This window comes from Ceratotherium simum, chromosome 34, assembly GCF_057802395.1.
Source record: "Ceratotherium simum simum isolate JZ-2026a chromosome 34, ASM5780239v1, whole genome shotgun sequence".
NCBI lineage: Eukaryota > Metazoa > Chordata > Mammalia > Perissodactyla > Rhinocerotidae > Ceratotherium > Ceratotherium simum.
Window position 1 is genome coordinate 2,296,191 of NC_141933.1, and position 15,451 is coordinate 2,311,641.

General features: G+C 60.7%; 1 protein-coding gene across 3 annotated transcripts in view; it reads right to left on the reverse strand.

The window, feature by feature from the left end:
- Positions 1 to 634, reverse strand: part of KCNQ1 (potassium voltage-gated channel subfamily Q member 1) — a 356,534-nt gene extending 355,900 nt beyond the window's left edge. For 2 of the 3 annotated variants that reach the window (XM_004441115.3, XM_087422474.1), the window contains exon 1: positions 178 to 632. In XM_004441115.3, the coding sequence (XP_004441172.3) occupies positions 178 to 566 (389 nt within the window). In that variant the 5' untranslated portion in view covers positions 567 to 632. Of the gene's footprint in view, positions 1 to 177 lie in introns of all 3 variants that reach the window. The other variant, XM_087422475.1, reaches the window with a different exon arrangement.
- Between the last annotated feature and the right edge of the window lie 14,817 nt (positions 635 to 15,451).

The window sequence follows — 15,451 nt, forward strand, 5'->3', positions numbered from 1 at the left end:
CACGTTGTTTCTGTTCTGTCTATTAACCTCTTCCTTCCCTCCCGGCTGCTCCCAGTCGCAGCTCCGACCATGGTCCGTGCGGCGGCAGGTGTCACGGGCACAGCGCTACCCCAACACCCCTCCCCAGCCCCGCGGAAAGCCCCTCGGTGCCGGGCGTCGGCCGCCGGCGATACTCACACGGCGAAGTGGTAGACGAAGCACTTCCAGCCCGTGGGGCGCTCGAGGAAGTTGTAGACGCGGCCCTGGATGTGGGTGCGCGCGAGCAGCGGGCGGCGCGCGCTGTAGATGGAGACGCGCGGGTCGAGGCTCACAGGCGGCCGCGGGCCAAGGTCGGCGGCGGCGGGGGGCGCGGCGGGCGGGGCAGGGGACGCGGGGGACGCGGGCCCCGGGGCGCCGGGCGGCGCGATGGGCGCGTAGAGCGCGCCTCCCGCCGGGCCGCCCTCGGCCAGCTCCAGCGAGAACGGGCACTTCTTGGCCAGGCCCGCGCTGCCCCGCCGGGCGCCCGGCAGGCGGCCCCAGCCCCAGCGCTTCCTCTCGGCCCTGGGCGGGGAGGAGGCCGCGGCCATGGCCAGGCAGGGCCCGCGGGGGCCGGCCGGGCGGCGGCACCGGGAGCTGCAGAGAAGGCGGGCGCCGGGGCGCAGTGCGGGCAGCCGCTGCTGCCAGCCCCGCCGCGGGGGGCCGCTGCCCGCCCCGCCCGGGGGTAGGGGGCGGGGCCGGGAGGGGGCGGTGGCCGCGGGCCAGTCCCCGGGGATGGCGTGCGCCGCCCCGGGCCGGACGCCCCGCCCTTGACCAACCGGCGCGCACGCGGCGCCCAGTCCGCGCTCACCTGCTTGGTCCCATCGGGTGTGTGCCCACCTGTTCGTCCCGTCCCTTTCGCATTCACCTGCTGGGCCTGCCCGGTTCGGTGCTTGCCTGCTCATCCCCACCTGCACCCACGTGCTCGCCCCCCCACGCCCACCTGCTCTGCGGGCGCGGAGCCTGCAGCGGATCCGGGAAGGAAGGCTCGGGGTTGGCAGGTGCAGCGACCGCGAATCGCGTGGTCCGGGCGGGAGGGCAGGGTAGGGCTCAGGCGCCCGCTTTACCCTCTTTGAGCCTCTTCGAAGAGGAGGTGGAAAGTAAATAGGGAAGGAGAGGCGCCCTGGGGCTCGCGGACTGACCCTCTCGGCGCCAGGAAGACTGCGTGTTAGCCCCGCGAACACTCTGAACGTCCCCTGGGTGCCCGGGGGCGCACGCTGTGGGCAGAGAAGAATGTTGTTGAGTCGGTGCCAACTAGGGCCGTCAGACCCAGGAGGCAAGACCGGGCCATCGACAGTCAGGGACGGCCCAGTGGGAACTGTGCATGTGGGGAGGCTGTGGGCTGTGGGCGGCACAGCTGGGGCCTGGATGGGGTTTGACCGCGAGGCATGGTGAGTGGGGCTGCCTGAGCAGGTCGGGGGAGAGGCGTTTGGGCAGCCCTAGGAGTGTGAAGACTGGGTGTCCTATCCCTGCCACCTGATCGGGGCTGCCAGTCGGCCCTGTGGCTTTCCCTGGGTGAGGGTGGGTGTAGAGGTAGGTCATGGGATCAGGTTTGTGCGGGTCCCCTGCGCTGCCTCCAGCCGTGCTGCACTGGCATTTGGGTCCCTGTGCATTGACCAGACGCCAGGGTGGAGGATAGGGTGGCAAATAGAAAAAACCGGCTTCTCTGGAGACATTGCCCCAGGCAGAGGTCGGGGTCCATAACTAAGAGACACTTCCCAGGTCTTCCCTGAGCACCCGGGGCTGATTTACTCAATGTACCCCCCAGCAGAAAGTTAGCTCTTGACGGTGGGCAGAGTCCAGCTCCGGCCCTTGACCCCTGCCTTCCCACACCTCGGAGACTGCCTGCACACGGCCAGCACAGTTTGTGTTTGCAGAGAGAAGAGGGGAGTGGGTCTCAGCCTGTGCCGGGAGCTGTGGAGACTTGGGCACCACTAAGGCCAGGGCACCTTCCTCAGAAGTGCATCACTTAGGATCCCAAACAGGCAGAGAGTCCACCTCTGCAGGGCACCAGGGGGACAGGCCAGGGCACACGGCAGGCAGGCAGTCAGTATTTCCGAATGAGCGCATGCACGAGCGAGCAGTGTCTGCACATCCGCATCCCAGCAGCAGGAGGAAGGTGAACTTTAATGGGCGGTGTTGGGACAGCTGGAGAGCCATAGAGAAGGGAAAAAGATAAAGTTGGATCCACATGGCACACAACATAAGAATAAATTTCGAACGGATCAGAGGCTTAAATGTAAAAGTTGAAATGAAGCCGTTCAGATGCTATCAGACTTCCTCAACAGTCTGGAAGTAGGGAAAACATTTCCAATGGTGGAGACGAATGACAAGCTGACACAGCTGTTGGCAATTGACCTCACAGGCCGAGGGGCAGTAGCACCGACACGTAAAAACATCTAAAACCGAGAAGACGACGGAAACAACCCGTGGAAAAGGGAGCGAAAGACACGAATGTTTCACGAGAAAAGAGGTTCGCGATCTTTGCACTTAAGAAAAAAGGCTCAACGGCCGCCCTAACAAGAAAAATGCAAATTAAAAGTACACTCTGATACCACTGCTCACCTATCTGATTGGCAAAAACCCAGACATTTGCACACTCCATGGGCAGGGCAGCTGGGAAGCAGGTGGGCAGGGGGCCTGGAGGTTTAGCAAAAGCCCATGTGTCCTTTGCCCCAGCAAGTTAGTTCCACTTCTAGGAACTGACCCAAAGACATGTGGAAAAAGTGGAAAATGATATCTGCACACGGCTATTGGTGGCAACATGATTTGTATGAGCAAAAGACTGGAAACAACCAGAACATGCCCAGGGCACTGAAGCATGCTAAGCTACAGCCTCACAGTATAGCCCGCCATCAACGTTATCTCTAACACTCTGAGGACGAAAGGAACCCAAAGAATCATATTCTTAGTAATAATATTGGTGTTGTTACTTTGGAATTATATATGTGTATAATATATACATAATATCTATATCATGTTAAATTCCTTAGGAGCCAAAATTTTTGGTATAAGAGAAAAGAGATACAGATATAAAATCGAAGTATGAACCAAACCTTCAATTTGAATCGGGAATATTAGCAGAGACTCCTCAGCTATGTTATCTTAAAATTACTTTCTAGCTCTGTCCACTGAAGAGTTTTAGGAAGGGCCAGTCAACAACAGAACAGTTTGAGCCTCACAAAGAATTATAGATGAAAACATATCAAATATCTTAAAAACCCGTTAAGTCATAATGATACTAAAACATCCTCATTGGCCCTTTGTAGGTTGCTAGGGCTCATTATTCTGAAAACGTTAACAGAGGGAAAAAGTTGAAGGTTTACCCTCCCTCCGCTGTCAGAACCGAACCTCAGGGTGAAAAGAAGCCGCCTGCACTGGTGGCATGGACCGCGGTGTTTCCAGAGAGAATTAGGTGATGTTGGGAAATTGCTCCGAGATAATCAGTGGGGAGGGGCCGCCAGTCGGGTAGAGATGAGAGCAAACGCCTCTGAATTGGTCGTTGGTGAGCCCCGGTGAGCGCAGTCACGATGCTGTGCGCCCTGTGTGTTTCCACATTTAAAATATTATAATAAGTAGCTGCCCAAGAGCCTGGGGAGGCTTCTTGAGGGGGCTGCATGCTAGCCCAGGGTTGGCCGGAGGAGCAAGTGAGGGGCTCTCGGGGGGCCCTGAGCTATGAGGGAGCTGCTCTGGGGGGTCCTGGGCCCACCAGCATGGGGACGCTGGGGAGCATGGAAGGCTAGACAGAGGGTGGCCGAGAGCTCCCTGCAAGCTCAGAGGAGGACCCTGGGGGAGCACTGGGAACCCCTGGGCACGCTGAGGGGTGGGAGCTGGAAGGAGGGAGGGATGCCAGGTGCGCAGGTGCGGTGAAGTGGGGCTGGGCTTGAGAAGGGTCGGGTAAGGAAAGGCCCAGGGTGGAGGGCTGGGGGTGGGGCTGGGGGCAGGGTCAGCCGCAGGAGCAGGAAGCACAAGCCAGGCCTGCTCCGAGGTGGGTAGCAGGCCTGACCCAGCCCATTAGCTCACCAGCTGCTCCCAGGATGCCTCCACTGAGGACAGCCCCTCCTGGCCACAGCCCCCTCCCCAGGATCTGCCTGAGGGCACCTCGGTCACTCTGGGTACAAGTGTCACGTCCTGGGTATTGGATGCAGAGGCTGATGGATCTACCTGGCCATGTTTGGATGGAGAGGCAGCCCCTCCCTGCCTCTCAGGCCCACGGGCCATCTCTGGGCCTCAGAACATTCTGGAAACACTGCACTCACCTCCCTTCAGTGGCACTTTGCCAACACCCCTCGGTGCACCATACTCACCCCACGTGCCTTGCATGGGGTCAGAAGCCAAATGTGGGAGGAGCCTAGAGGTCATCAAGCACACATGGGTGACCCGAGGCTGGGGAAGGGAGGGGTGTGTGGCTGCTGCGAGGCCAGTCCGCAGGCCGGGGTGCGCCCCGGAGGCTTCCTGGCTGGCGTCCTCCTCCAGCTCCACTTCTGAGTCAGTCGTTCATCCGTTCACTCCCCAGGTGCTCGCTGAGCACCGGCTGCACGCCAGGCTCTGTTCACACCGTGTGCACGAGGCCCTTCCTTCCTGGGGCTAGAGTCAGTGGGGAGCACTGACCGAGATGAAGATGACTGAGGAGGCCGGGGGCGGGCCAGATGGCTGAGGGCCATGCTGGCGGGGGTCTGGGGGGACATGTCCGCAGAGACCCTTCCCAGGGCCCTTCAGCTGATCAGGGAGATATCTGCATGCAGTAGGTGCTCAGTACAGAATGGATGGATGGCTAAGGGGCAGTGGTGGGCAGGGAGAAGGTGTGGGGCGGGTGCCACCACCCCCGTCTTCCTCAAGCTAATGAGTCTCTCCAAAGTGGTTGCTCTGGCTAGTGCGTGTCCCTTAGGGAGGTGACAGCAGTGCTGGGAAGCGTGGCTTGGCACTGCCTGTCTCCCCGCTTTGCCCCTTTCTCCATCCTGGCCTGCAGGCGGCTCTGGATGCACCGCCCTCGCCCCACCTGGGCTCCAAATGCCTGTCCCCCACGAAGACTCCTGCCAGTGCAGCCCTGCCCATTGCCAGCAGGCTGGGACGGCACCACCAAGGCAGTGGGCCTCAGCTAGTGGACACGGAGTCGCCGGGGGGGTTCTGTAAGCACGTGGTCTCCCTGTGCAGACCCAGGTGCAGCGGGGCTGGGGGGGTCCAGGAATCTGCATTATAGTGAGCTCCCCTCCCTCCCAGGCAGGGAATGCTGAGGTCCCCTGAGTCTGGGCACCGCTCCAGGACAGAAGCCCAGGGGAGTCCTTCCTCTCTGATGTGACTCCATCTCCCCCACTTATGGGCCATCAGACCGTCACTCCACAGAGTTAACTGGCGCCAGCTGTGTGCCCGGCTCGGTGAGCAAGGGGCCTTGCTTTTGTTGGTCTCCTAGCCAGGCAGGACAGTCGGATCTGGACATGCCATCACAGCAGAGGCACCAGCAAGGCAGGAGATCCTTGTGGCATCGCCCTGTCCCCTCCATTCGCCGCCTGAGCACTCCCTGCTCCCAGCACTTCCGAGGCGCCATGCTGGGAGTGGGTGGGAAGACTGAGGGCATGTGTGTACGCTGTGCACACCTGGGGGTGCAAGTGTGTAGGTGTGTGCACAGTGCACAGAGTGTGCGAGCGTCTGGTGTGTTCATGGGCACACGTGTGTTGCACATCTGTGTGTGTGCATGAGTGTGTGTGCGTGCATATGCACATGAACCCTTTGATGACCACAGAAGGACTGGGGAGACCCGTCCCCACTCCTAAGAAGGGCAGCCTTAGAGCAGTGGGATCTGGCGGGCTGCGGGGGCAGTGCTGGAAGAGAGACCAGCAGAGTCAGAGTTGGGGGGCAGGGAGCCACCCCCTACAGGGCCATGCCTACACCCTAACTGGCTGGCCCATGCAGGTCACTTGGTGACTGGGCCCTGCCCGCAGAATCACACACCCACACTCACCCCTCCCTGCCCAGGACCAGAGTCCTGCCGGCACCTGGTGAGCGGGTGGGGAGCCCCCACCTGTTTTCCTTGGTCTGAGGTTAGGTCTTCTGACATCACCGCCTCCCACGAGCTGGGCTCCAGAGAGCTCTCAGGGCCCATCCCAGCTGACAGAAAGCCCTTCCGGACACTCTGGGGCTCAATTCCAGTTCTCCAAATCAGGCAAAAGATTGACAAAAGTTTGGGGCTGCTGGCACTGGCTTTGTGCAGGGGGGTTTGGCTTCAGTGAAGGGAGTCCCCTCCAGTGACCCTCCCACTGGCCACTGAGCCTCCCCTCTCCTTCCAAGTGGGGGTCTTGGGGACCAGTCCCGAGACTCCTGTCCCAGCGATGAGGGCCCAGGGCAGCCAGAACCGGGGAGGTCTCCCTCACAGGAGCCCTTAGTAGCGGTTGCTCTGGGCAGAAAAGTCAGGTTTGGAATTCTAGGTCAGCTTCCAGCCAGCAGGGCCACCTTGTGACATCTTTGCTGGGAATTTGCACTGACTACGTGCAAAATCAAGATTTGAATTTCTTTTAGACTGCTGGACCCGCTGCTGTGAGCACGCGCCGTCTGGCGCCCTCTTTGGGGAAATCACCCCTAACGTGCACCCCTAGACACTCGCTCTCATCCTTGGTTCTCATGTGAGACCTGAGCGCGTGGAGTCAAGGGCGCTCCAAGCCAGCTGGGGCCCTCCGGGGCACCTGTCTGCCCAGCGTGGCCTGGGGAGTGAGGGCCGGGGCCCGACATGCCCCCACGTCTGATCACCAAGACCTGAGACCTCCCCAGCCCTTGAGGGGCAGCCGCCCGAAAGAGCAGCCCACTGCCCCCCCCCCACTTTCCCCAGCTGCCCCTGCTGGAGCCACAGGCTGCCGCACATTCCAGGATCCCAGGCAGTGCCCGTTCTGGGGCGCCGGGTAAGCTCTCGGGCCTTTCCTTGCTGGAGAGTCAGGTGGTGGGTATCCCTGGCCACTTGGAGAATGGAGGGCGGGAGACCTGGGCTGGGTGGCCTGTCCCTAGTCCTTTGAGGCCGTGGTGGACAGTTTCCCGGCCAAGTTCCTCGTCGACCTTGCCGGTGCTGCCAGCCTGGCGCTTCAGCCAACAGGCCGGCCCTCTGCAGCTGCCCCCGTGGCCCATTGAGGAGCCAGCACCCAGGCTGGGCCTGAGCCGAGATGGACTTGGAGGGGCAGGTGAGTGGGTCAGGCCGAAGGCTGGCAGGGAGGCACGGGTGACAGAGCCAACAGCAAAATGGGGGTGAGCAGAGGAGGAGGAAGTAGGCATGACTCAGCCAGCCTGCTGGTATTTATTTGGCGCCTACTGAGTTCCCAGCCTTGTTTGGCTATGATGTCAGGAAGGCCAGAGGAGTGGAGGGAGAGGCCTTGCCCATGGGGGACAGTCATCTTGTCTGTGAGACACACGGACGGAGGGAGAAGCCACATGAGACCCGCACATGCTGTGCGAGTGCTTCGCCCAGCCTCCACCCCGCTCCCCACGGCTACCCAGAGCCTGTGAAAGGGCTGTCCCTGCTCCAGCGGGTGGGCACCCTGAGGGCTGAGACTGAGTGACTCATCTGTGTGAGCCCAGGTGCCCAGGAGAAGTTAACAAATGGTGAGTGGGTGACTGGAGAGAATGGATGCATGCGTGGGGGGACGGGTGGAGGGATGGGTGGGTGGGTGGATGGGTGGATGGATGGATGGAGGGATGGATGGATGGATGGAGGGACGGATGGATGGATGGATGGACGGAGGGACGGAGGGACGGATAGAGGGACAGATGGATGGATGCATGGACGGAGGGACGGAGGGACGGATAGAGGGACGGATGGATGGACGGATGGATGGAGGGACGGATAGAGGGACAGATGGATGGATGGATGGATGGATGGACAGATGGATGTATGGACGTGTGGGTGGATGGATGGGGGTGGGTAGGTGAATGGATGACGGGCAGATGACCGCCTTTCCTTCAGTTATTTGCACAGATGTGACCTTCCCAATGAGGTACTCCTTGACCAGTCCGTTTGAAAATAAAATCCCCCAACCACTGGTTCTCTTCTGCTTTATTTTTCTGCACAGCCATTTTAATCGTGTCTTTCCTTTACTTACTTATTTATTTCTTTGTTCATTGTCTGCCTCTCGCCTGACACCTGGCACGGTGTTGGCACAAGGAAGGTGCTCAATAAATCTGTATTGAATGACTGCAGGAGCTGATGGGGGATGGGATGGTGGGGGAGGAGTGAGTGGAGGGACAGCGGGGCCTGAGGCAAGTGGGGGGCACAAAAGGCCTGCAGTTTAACGAACCTCAAACACTTCTTTTCTCCTGCAGACCCCAGGGAAGGGGCAGTCTGTTTCTCAGCCTCCTCGGGGCCAAGAAGAAGGGGACAGAGGGGCAGCCGAGGACTGGCAGGGCTGTGGTCCCCCTGGCCTGATGCCCACACCCTGGCGCTCCAGCTGCACCTGCAGGGCAAGAGCCTGTGAATCCACACAGACACACACACACAGTGTGTCCACACATACGGACACACGGTGTGTCCACACACACACACAGACAAACAGTGTGTCCCCACAGACATATACACGTGTCCACGCAGACACACACACACACACACACACACACACACAGTGTGTCCCCATAGACATATACACGTGTCCACACAGACACACACACACAGTGTCCACACACACGGACACACAGTGTCTCCACACACACACACACACACAGACACACAGTGTGTCCCCACAGACATATACACGTGTCCACACAGACACACACACACAGTGTGTCCACACACACGGACACACAGTGTCTCCACACACACACACACACACACACAGTGCGTCCACACACACACACAGACACACAGTGTGTCCCCACAGACATATACACGTGTCCACGCAGACACACACACAAAGTGTCCACACACACGGACACACAGTGTCTCCACACACACACACACACACACACAGACACACAGTGTGCCCCCACAGACATATACACGTGTCCACACAGACACACACACACAGTGTGTCCACACACACGGACACACAGTGTCTCCACACACACACACACACACACAGACACACAGTGCGTCCACACACACACACAGACACACAGTGTGTCCCCACAGACATATACACGTGTCCACGCAGACACACTGACACACAGTGTGTCCCCACAGACATATACACGTGTCCACGCAGACACACACACACAGAGTGTGTCCACACACACACACAGTGTGTCCACACACACACACACAGTGTGTCCACACACACGGACACACAGTGCATCCACACACACACACAGAGACACACAGTGTGTCCCCACAGACATATATACGTGTCCACACAGACAGACACACACAGAGTGTGTCCACACACACACACACAGAGTGTGTCCACACACACGGACACACAGTGCGTCCACACACACACACACATACACACACTGTGTCCCCACAGACATATACACATGTCCACGCAGACACACATACACATAGTGTGTTCACACACACAGACACACACACATGGACACACGGTGTGTCCATACACACACACAGACACACACAGTGTGTCCACACAGACATATACACGTGTCCACACAGACACACACGTAGTGTGTCCACACACACGGACACACAGTGCGTCCACACAGAGACACACACACAGTGAGTCCACCCTATGGACACACACAGTGCGTCCACACAGACAGACACACACAGTGAGTCCACACAGAGACACACATATAGTGCGTCCACACAGACAGACACACAGGGTGCGTCCACACAGACAGACACACACACACAGTGTGTCCACACAAACACATACGGTGCGTCCACACAGACACACACAGTGCGTCCACACAGACACACACGGTGCGTCCACACACAGCCACACACACATAGTGTGTCCACACAGACAGGCACACACGGTGCATCCACACAGAGACACATACGCATAGTGTGTCCACACAGACACACACACATAGTGTGTCCACAGACAGACACACATACGTAGTGCGTCCACACAGAGACACACACACATAGAGACACACACACACACACACACACATAGGACACACATAGTGTGTCCACACGGCTGGACACACACAGTGCATCCCCACAGAGACATGCACACATAGTGTGTCCACACAGACAGACACACACAGTGCATCCACATACAGATGCACACACACAGTGTGTCCAGACAGACGGACACACACAGTGCGTCCACACAGACACACACGGTGCGTCCACACACAGCCACACACACATAGTGTGTCCACACAGACAGGCACACACGGTGCATCCACACAGAGACACATACGCATAGTGTGTCCACACAGACACACACACATAGTGTGTCCACAGACAGACACACATACGTAGTGCGTCCACACAGAGACACACACAGAGACACAGACACACACACACATAGGACACACATAGTGTGTCCACACGGATGGACACACACAGTGCATCCCCACAGAGACATGCACACATAGTGTGTCCACACAGACAGACACACACAGTGCATCCACATACAGATGCACACACACAGTGTGTCCAGACAGACGGACACACATAGTGCGTCCACACAGAGACACACACACATAGTGTGTCCACACACAAGGACACATATGATACGTACACACACACACAGACACACACACAGTGTGTCCACACAGACGCACACATACAGTGTGTCCACGCACACACACACAGTGCATCTAAACACACAGACACACTATGTACATACACAAGGTGTGTCGTCATAAACACACAGACATGCATACACATTGTGTACACACACTGTGTACACTCACACACACTGCGTACACTCACACTGTACACTCACACACTGTGCACACACTGTGTACATCCACACTGTGTACACTCACACTGTGCAAACACTGTGTACACTCACACATATTGCATACACTCACCCACACTCGCACACACATACTTACATTTCACACCCCAGTCCCTCCCTTGGCTGCTCATCAGGAGCCCTGGCCCACAGGCCCCTCCGAGGTGGGGTCACCGTCCTTCCCTCACATGGGGACCTGAACCCGCAGGGGTGAAGGGCATCGTGGAGGAGCACCCGTAGCCCTGCCCCTCACATGGGTGCTCTCGGGGGGTGCACACAGGCTTGTGCGTGGGGCACCCTCCCGGGCCTGGGGCCTGCCCGCCCGCCCAGCCCTCCACAGCCAACACGGCTCTCAATGGCCGGAGTGGACGGGCTGCCCCCACGTGCTGTGGAGGGAGGCTCTCCTCTACTTGTGATTCTGCATTTGACCCCCAAGCCCCCTCCGGGAGGAGCGGGGTGGGGGATGTCTCCTTCCTGGGGCTCCAGAAAGCTCCGGTGCAAGATGGTGGGAGGCAGAGGGAATAAGCCTGGGCCAGGGGCCACGCCTGAGTCCTGCCTTAGCCCCCTCTGGCCTCTGTCCCCGCATCTGTGGCAGGGGTGGACGTGCCTCTCAGTGTTGATGGAAGGCCTGGCCCCAGAAAGAGAGGTGCTGCCCCTGGGGCCAGCGGCCAGAGGCCCTGCTGCCGCCTCTGTTCCTTCCCTTCCCAGTCCCTGGTCCTGGGGGCAGAGGCCACAGACAAGGGTCCACCTGCTGGGTGCGGGACCCTGGGCTGAGAAGATCCTAGTGGTCACTTTAGGGAGAGGACGCTGCCATGGCCAAGGGGGACGAGGCACAGCTTCAGAACCCTGGGCGCCCTCGTGTCCCCAGAGTCCCGTGGGTGGGGTCGGGAAGACCTGGAGTGCAGGGTCAGCAAGGACGTGTCTGTTTCACGCAGGGGGTGCGAGTCTGGGCTGCTTGGCGTGGGTGACCCTGCAACGGGGTGGCCCCCCAGGCTCTCGGCCTCCACCGGGGGAGCTCGGTCAGCCCAGAGGCTGTGGACGGTGGTCCTGTCCCGCAGAGCCTGCCCTGCACTCTCTAACCAGGAGGGGCCAGAGGTAGCGTCCCAACGAGGGGCAGGAGGGCCTGAGTCTGGACCTCACGTGGACTCGAGGGAGGCGCTGGGTCAGAGGAGGCCCCCACGCTGACAGGGAGACGCAGGGCCAGCCGGGTCCGCTCTGGGTCATGGCTTCGGTCCTGTGAGACAAAGGAGCAGGGGTGACTCAGAGGGCTGCGAATCTTCCTGCAAATCAAACCCCAGGTGGCACCCAGCACGCAGCGGGGAGGGCTGCCCGTCTGCGGTGGCGTGTGTGTCAGAGCCCACCCTCAGCCCCCTCCCCGCCACTCCCCGGCCTCAGAAGACAGGGGGATCCCTGTGGTCAGCCTGCTCCGGAGCCGGATCTGCCATCCCAGGGACAGAGGTGTGGGGGCTGGGCACGCTCTGCCGGGCGTGGCCTCTCCCCCAAAGGAAGTGTCACGTGAGCTCAATCCTGTCCCGTGTGGCACGGCCCCGGGGCCAACTGCAGCAAAGGGGACGGAGGCAGCTAAAAATAAAGCAGGAGGGCAGCCCAGCTTGGATGTCCCTTCAGACGGTGTTGGGGCGCAGGTGGCACGTGGGCACCTCCATGCCCTGCAGGGGTGCCCCCAGCCTGACCTGAGCCCGGCCACTCCTGCCCTGCCCTCCCTGGACACTGCAGTCCATTGGTCCCAAAGACACCCCCTCTCTGCCCCGCGGTGGCTCACCCATAGACACACACCCGCACCCTCACCCCTTCATTCACTCATTCGTTCATTCGTCCAGTAGCTTGGGGTCTGGGCCCAGGGGGGGCAGCAGAGAACGCTTCCCGAGCAGGAAGCAGACAGATAATAAACAAGTTGATGAAAGGTCGCTCCAGAGGGTCAGGTTCACTGAAAAATAACGCCAGATAATGTGGAAACAGAGATGGAGGGCAGGCCCCCTGCGCTGATGTGGCCAGGGGTGGGGTCGGGGGAGCAGAAGGGACGGCTCCGAGGTGGGGACAAGGGAGCAAAGAGGAGGCCAGATGGCTGGGGAGGGAGGTGGGCGACTGAGTTTTATTGTTGGGTCATAGGGAGCCATAGAGGGTTGTAGGCAGGGGAGGAGCTGGGGAGAGCGTCCTGGAGGCAAAGGTAGAGAGGTGAGACTGACATTGAGGAAGGGAGGGGGCAAGGACTGTGTGCCCCCCGCCCCCACAGGCTCAGAGGGGCTGGGGAGCCCCCTTCACTTTCCCCATACCCCGACACTGGCAGGACCCACAGCAGGACTGGGCCCAGGCCAGCAGGGTGCGTGTGAGCCCAGGCTGCTCTCTGAGCTGGGTATGTGGCCCAGTGGACTTCCCGCCTTGCCAGGCCTGGGGTCTGATGCTCCTGCCCAGGGCCCCCAAGATTAGCCTCTCCCCCTTTGGGGCCTGGGGGGTCCCTACCCTGAAGCCCCACTCACCTGGAGCCCAGTATTTCCTAGTCTCAGACACCCCACCTCCCTGGGTGGGTTCCAGGCGAAGCAGTGGGACGTGCCCAGCCCGTGTGGGGAGCCCTCGTTTCGAGGGGCAAAGCTGGCCTCCAATGCCCGGACCACCTCAGCCATCCCCAAGTCTGCCTGTGGTCCTGGGGCGCCCTCTGGGGGCCAACTGGCCAGAATGGAGTGGCCGCTAGAGGTCCCAGAGCACAGAGACTGGACGCCATCCCCCATCTCTCCTGGAGCACAGGGGATGAGGGTCCCCGGGAGGGGGTCCTGGGGGTCTCTTTGGAGACTCAGAACTATCATCAGGCTCTGCTCTCCTCGTGTGTTACCCACAAGCTCCCAGAAGCTGGGCTATTTGGATCCCATTTTTCAGAGAAACTGACGCCCAGAGTGTTAAGGAGCCTGAAGGGTAAGCAGGATGTGAGCCCAGGGCTGTGGGACTCCTGAGGGCACTCTCCCCGCCTACCCTCTGTCCTGCCCCTGGATGAAGGGACAGTGTTCATGCAGTGTCCACGTCCAGGAGGACAGCCCATCCCGGGGGCCGATGCCTCTCGGCTTTGCAGGACCCCAGGAGGGAGGGGGCGGTCTCTGCCCACGGGTCCTCTGTGGGACAGCTGGGCCACACACGCTGGCGTCAGCCACTCTCATTTGTTGGACAGAGAAACTGAGGCTCAGTGGGAAACTGAGACAGGTCGGGTGTGATACTGGCTGGACTCAGCCCCCAGCCACAGGCCACCCCCAGGCATAGCCCATGGAGGGAACGACAGCAAGCAAGGTGGCTCGGCACCGCCCCCACGCAGAGACATGGGGCAACTGGACGTGCCTGAGGGGCCACTGGGCAATCACTGCCGGGGGAAGGCTGGCCCTCTGCGCAGGGTCGCTTTGGCCAGAGCAGGCCTGTGGGCCCGGCCGTGCCAAGATCAGGTGGCACTCTGTGTTGGTCACGGTGTTGGCTGCCCAGGTGCCAGGCGTGGTGGGCGGGGTGAGGGGGAGGAGGAGGAGCAGGCGAGCTGCTTGCAGGTGCCCCGGCTGGTGGGTAGCCTCCACCCTGCTCCTTGGCCGGCAGCCGCATGTCAGGGCACCGGGGAGAAAGCCGGCAGGTAGGTGCCCCAACCCGCCTGCTCCCAGGTGGGAGCAGGAGTGGGGTGCCCTCTCCTCTGGGCGGGAAGGGGAGGTGGGATGGGAGAGGAGGGGTCGGGCCACACCCCTGCGTCTCGCCTCGGGGTCTTGTGTGGAGCCTGGGGAGACCGCCGCCTTCTGGGGACTGAAGAGGGGGGCCCTCTGTGGGTGAGGCAGGCGTTTGGGAAGGGGCTGCCCCTCGGCCCCAGGCCCAAAGCCAGTGCTTGGGGTGGGCTGGGCAGGAGGGGTGGGTCCTGGACTTAGGACAGCGTCTGCCTGAGCAGCCGGGATGCTCAGAGCTGGCGCCTATTGGGGTGGGGAGGCTGAGAAGTGAGAGGGGCGGGAGGGCAGGCTGTGCCCCCTCCCCGCCGCCTCCCCGATCCACGCCCTCCACGCCCGGCCCGGGGAGACCCGTGCCCTCACTGGGGACAGAGGGGCCGCAGCGCTGACCGCTGGCCTGCTGGGCGTGGTCCGGGCTGGTCTGTGCTTCTCCTAGTTACTGCCGTCTTCCTGAATCTCATGGAGGAGGAGACAGGCCCAGAGAGTCTAAGGGATTTGTCCAAGGTCACACAGCGGAGGAGGGTCTGGGCTGGGACCCTGGGGGCCTGGGGCCATTTCCCTGATGGCCTCCGACCAGCGGGTGGCCGTCTGCCCCCCAAGCAGGAGCTCCCAGTGCCTTCGCTGCTGGGGCTGGAGATTTTGCCTCAGTTCGCCCTCTCGGGAGTTGTGGGATAGGATTCCAGCCGGAGGTGGGTCACGTAGGACCCCCAGGCTGCCCCGCCTCCTCTTCCCCCTCCAGGAACCAGGGGGCATTCAAGACCCGACACCTGCTCATGCAAATCCTGCCCATTTGCATTCTCTTCCTACTTGGTGGCCCCATTTGCCTGGCGCCTGCCTGGCACAGTGCCCAAATGCCCCCTCAGCCCTGGGCGGAGAAGCTTAGGGCCCGGCCCAGGCCTA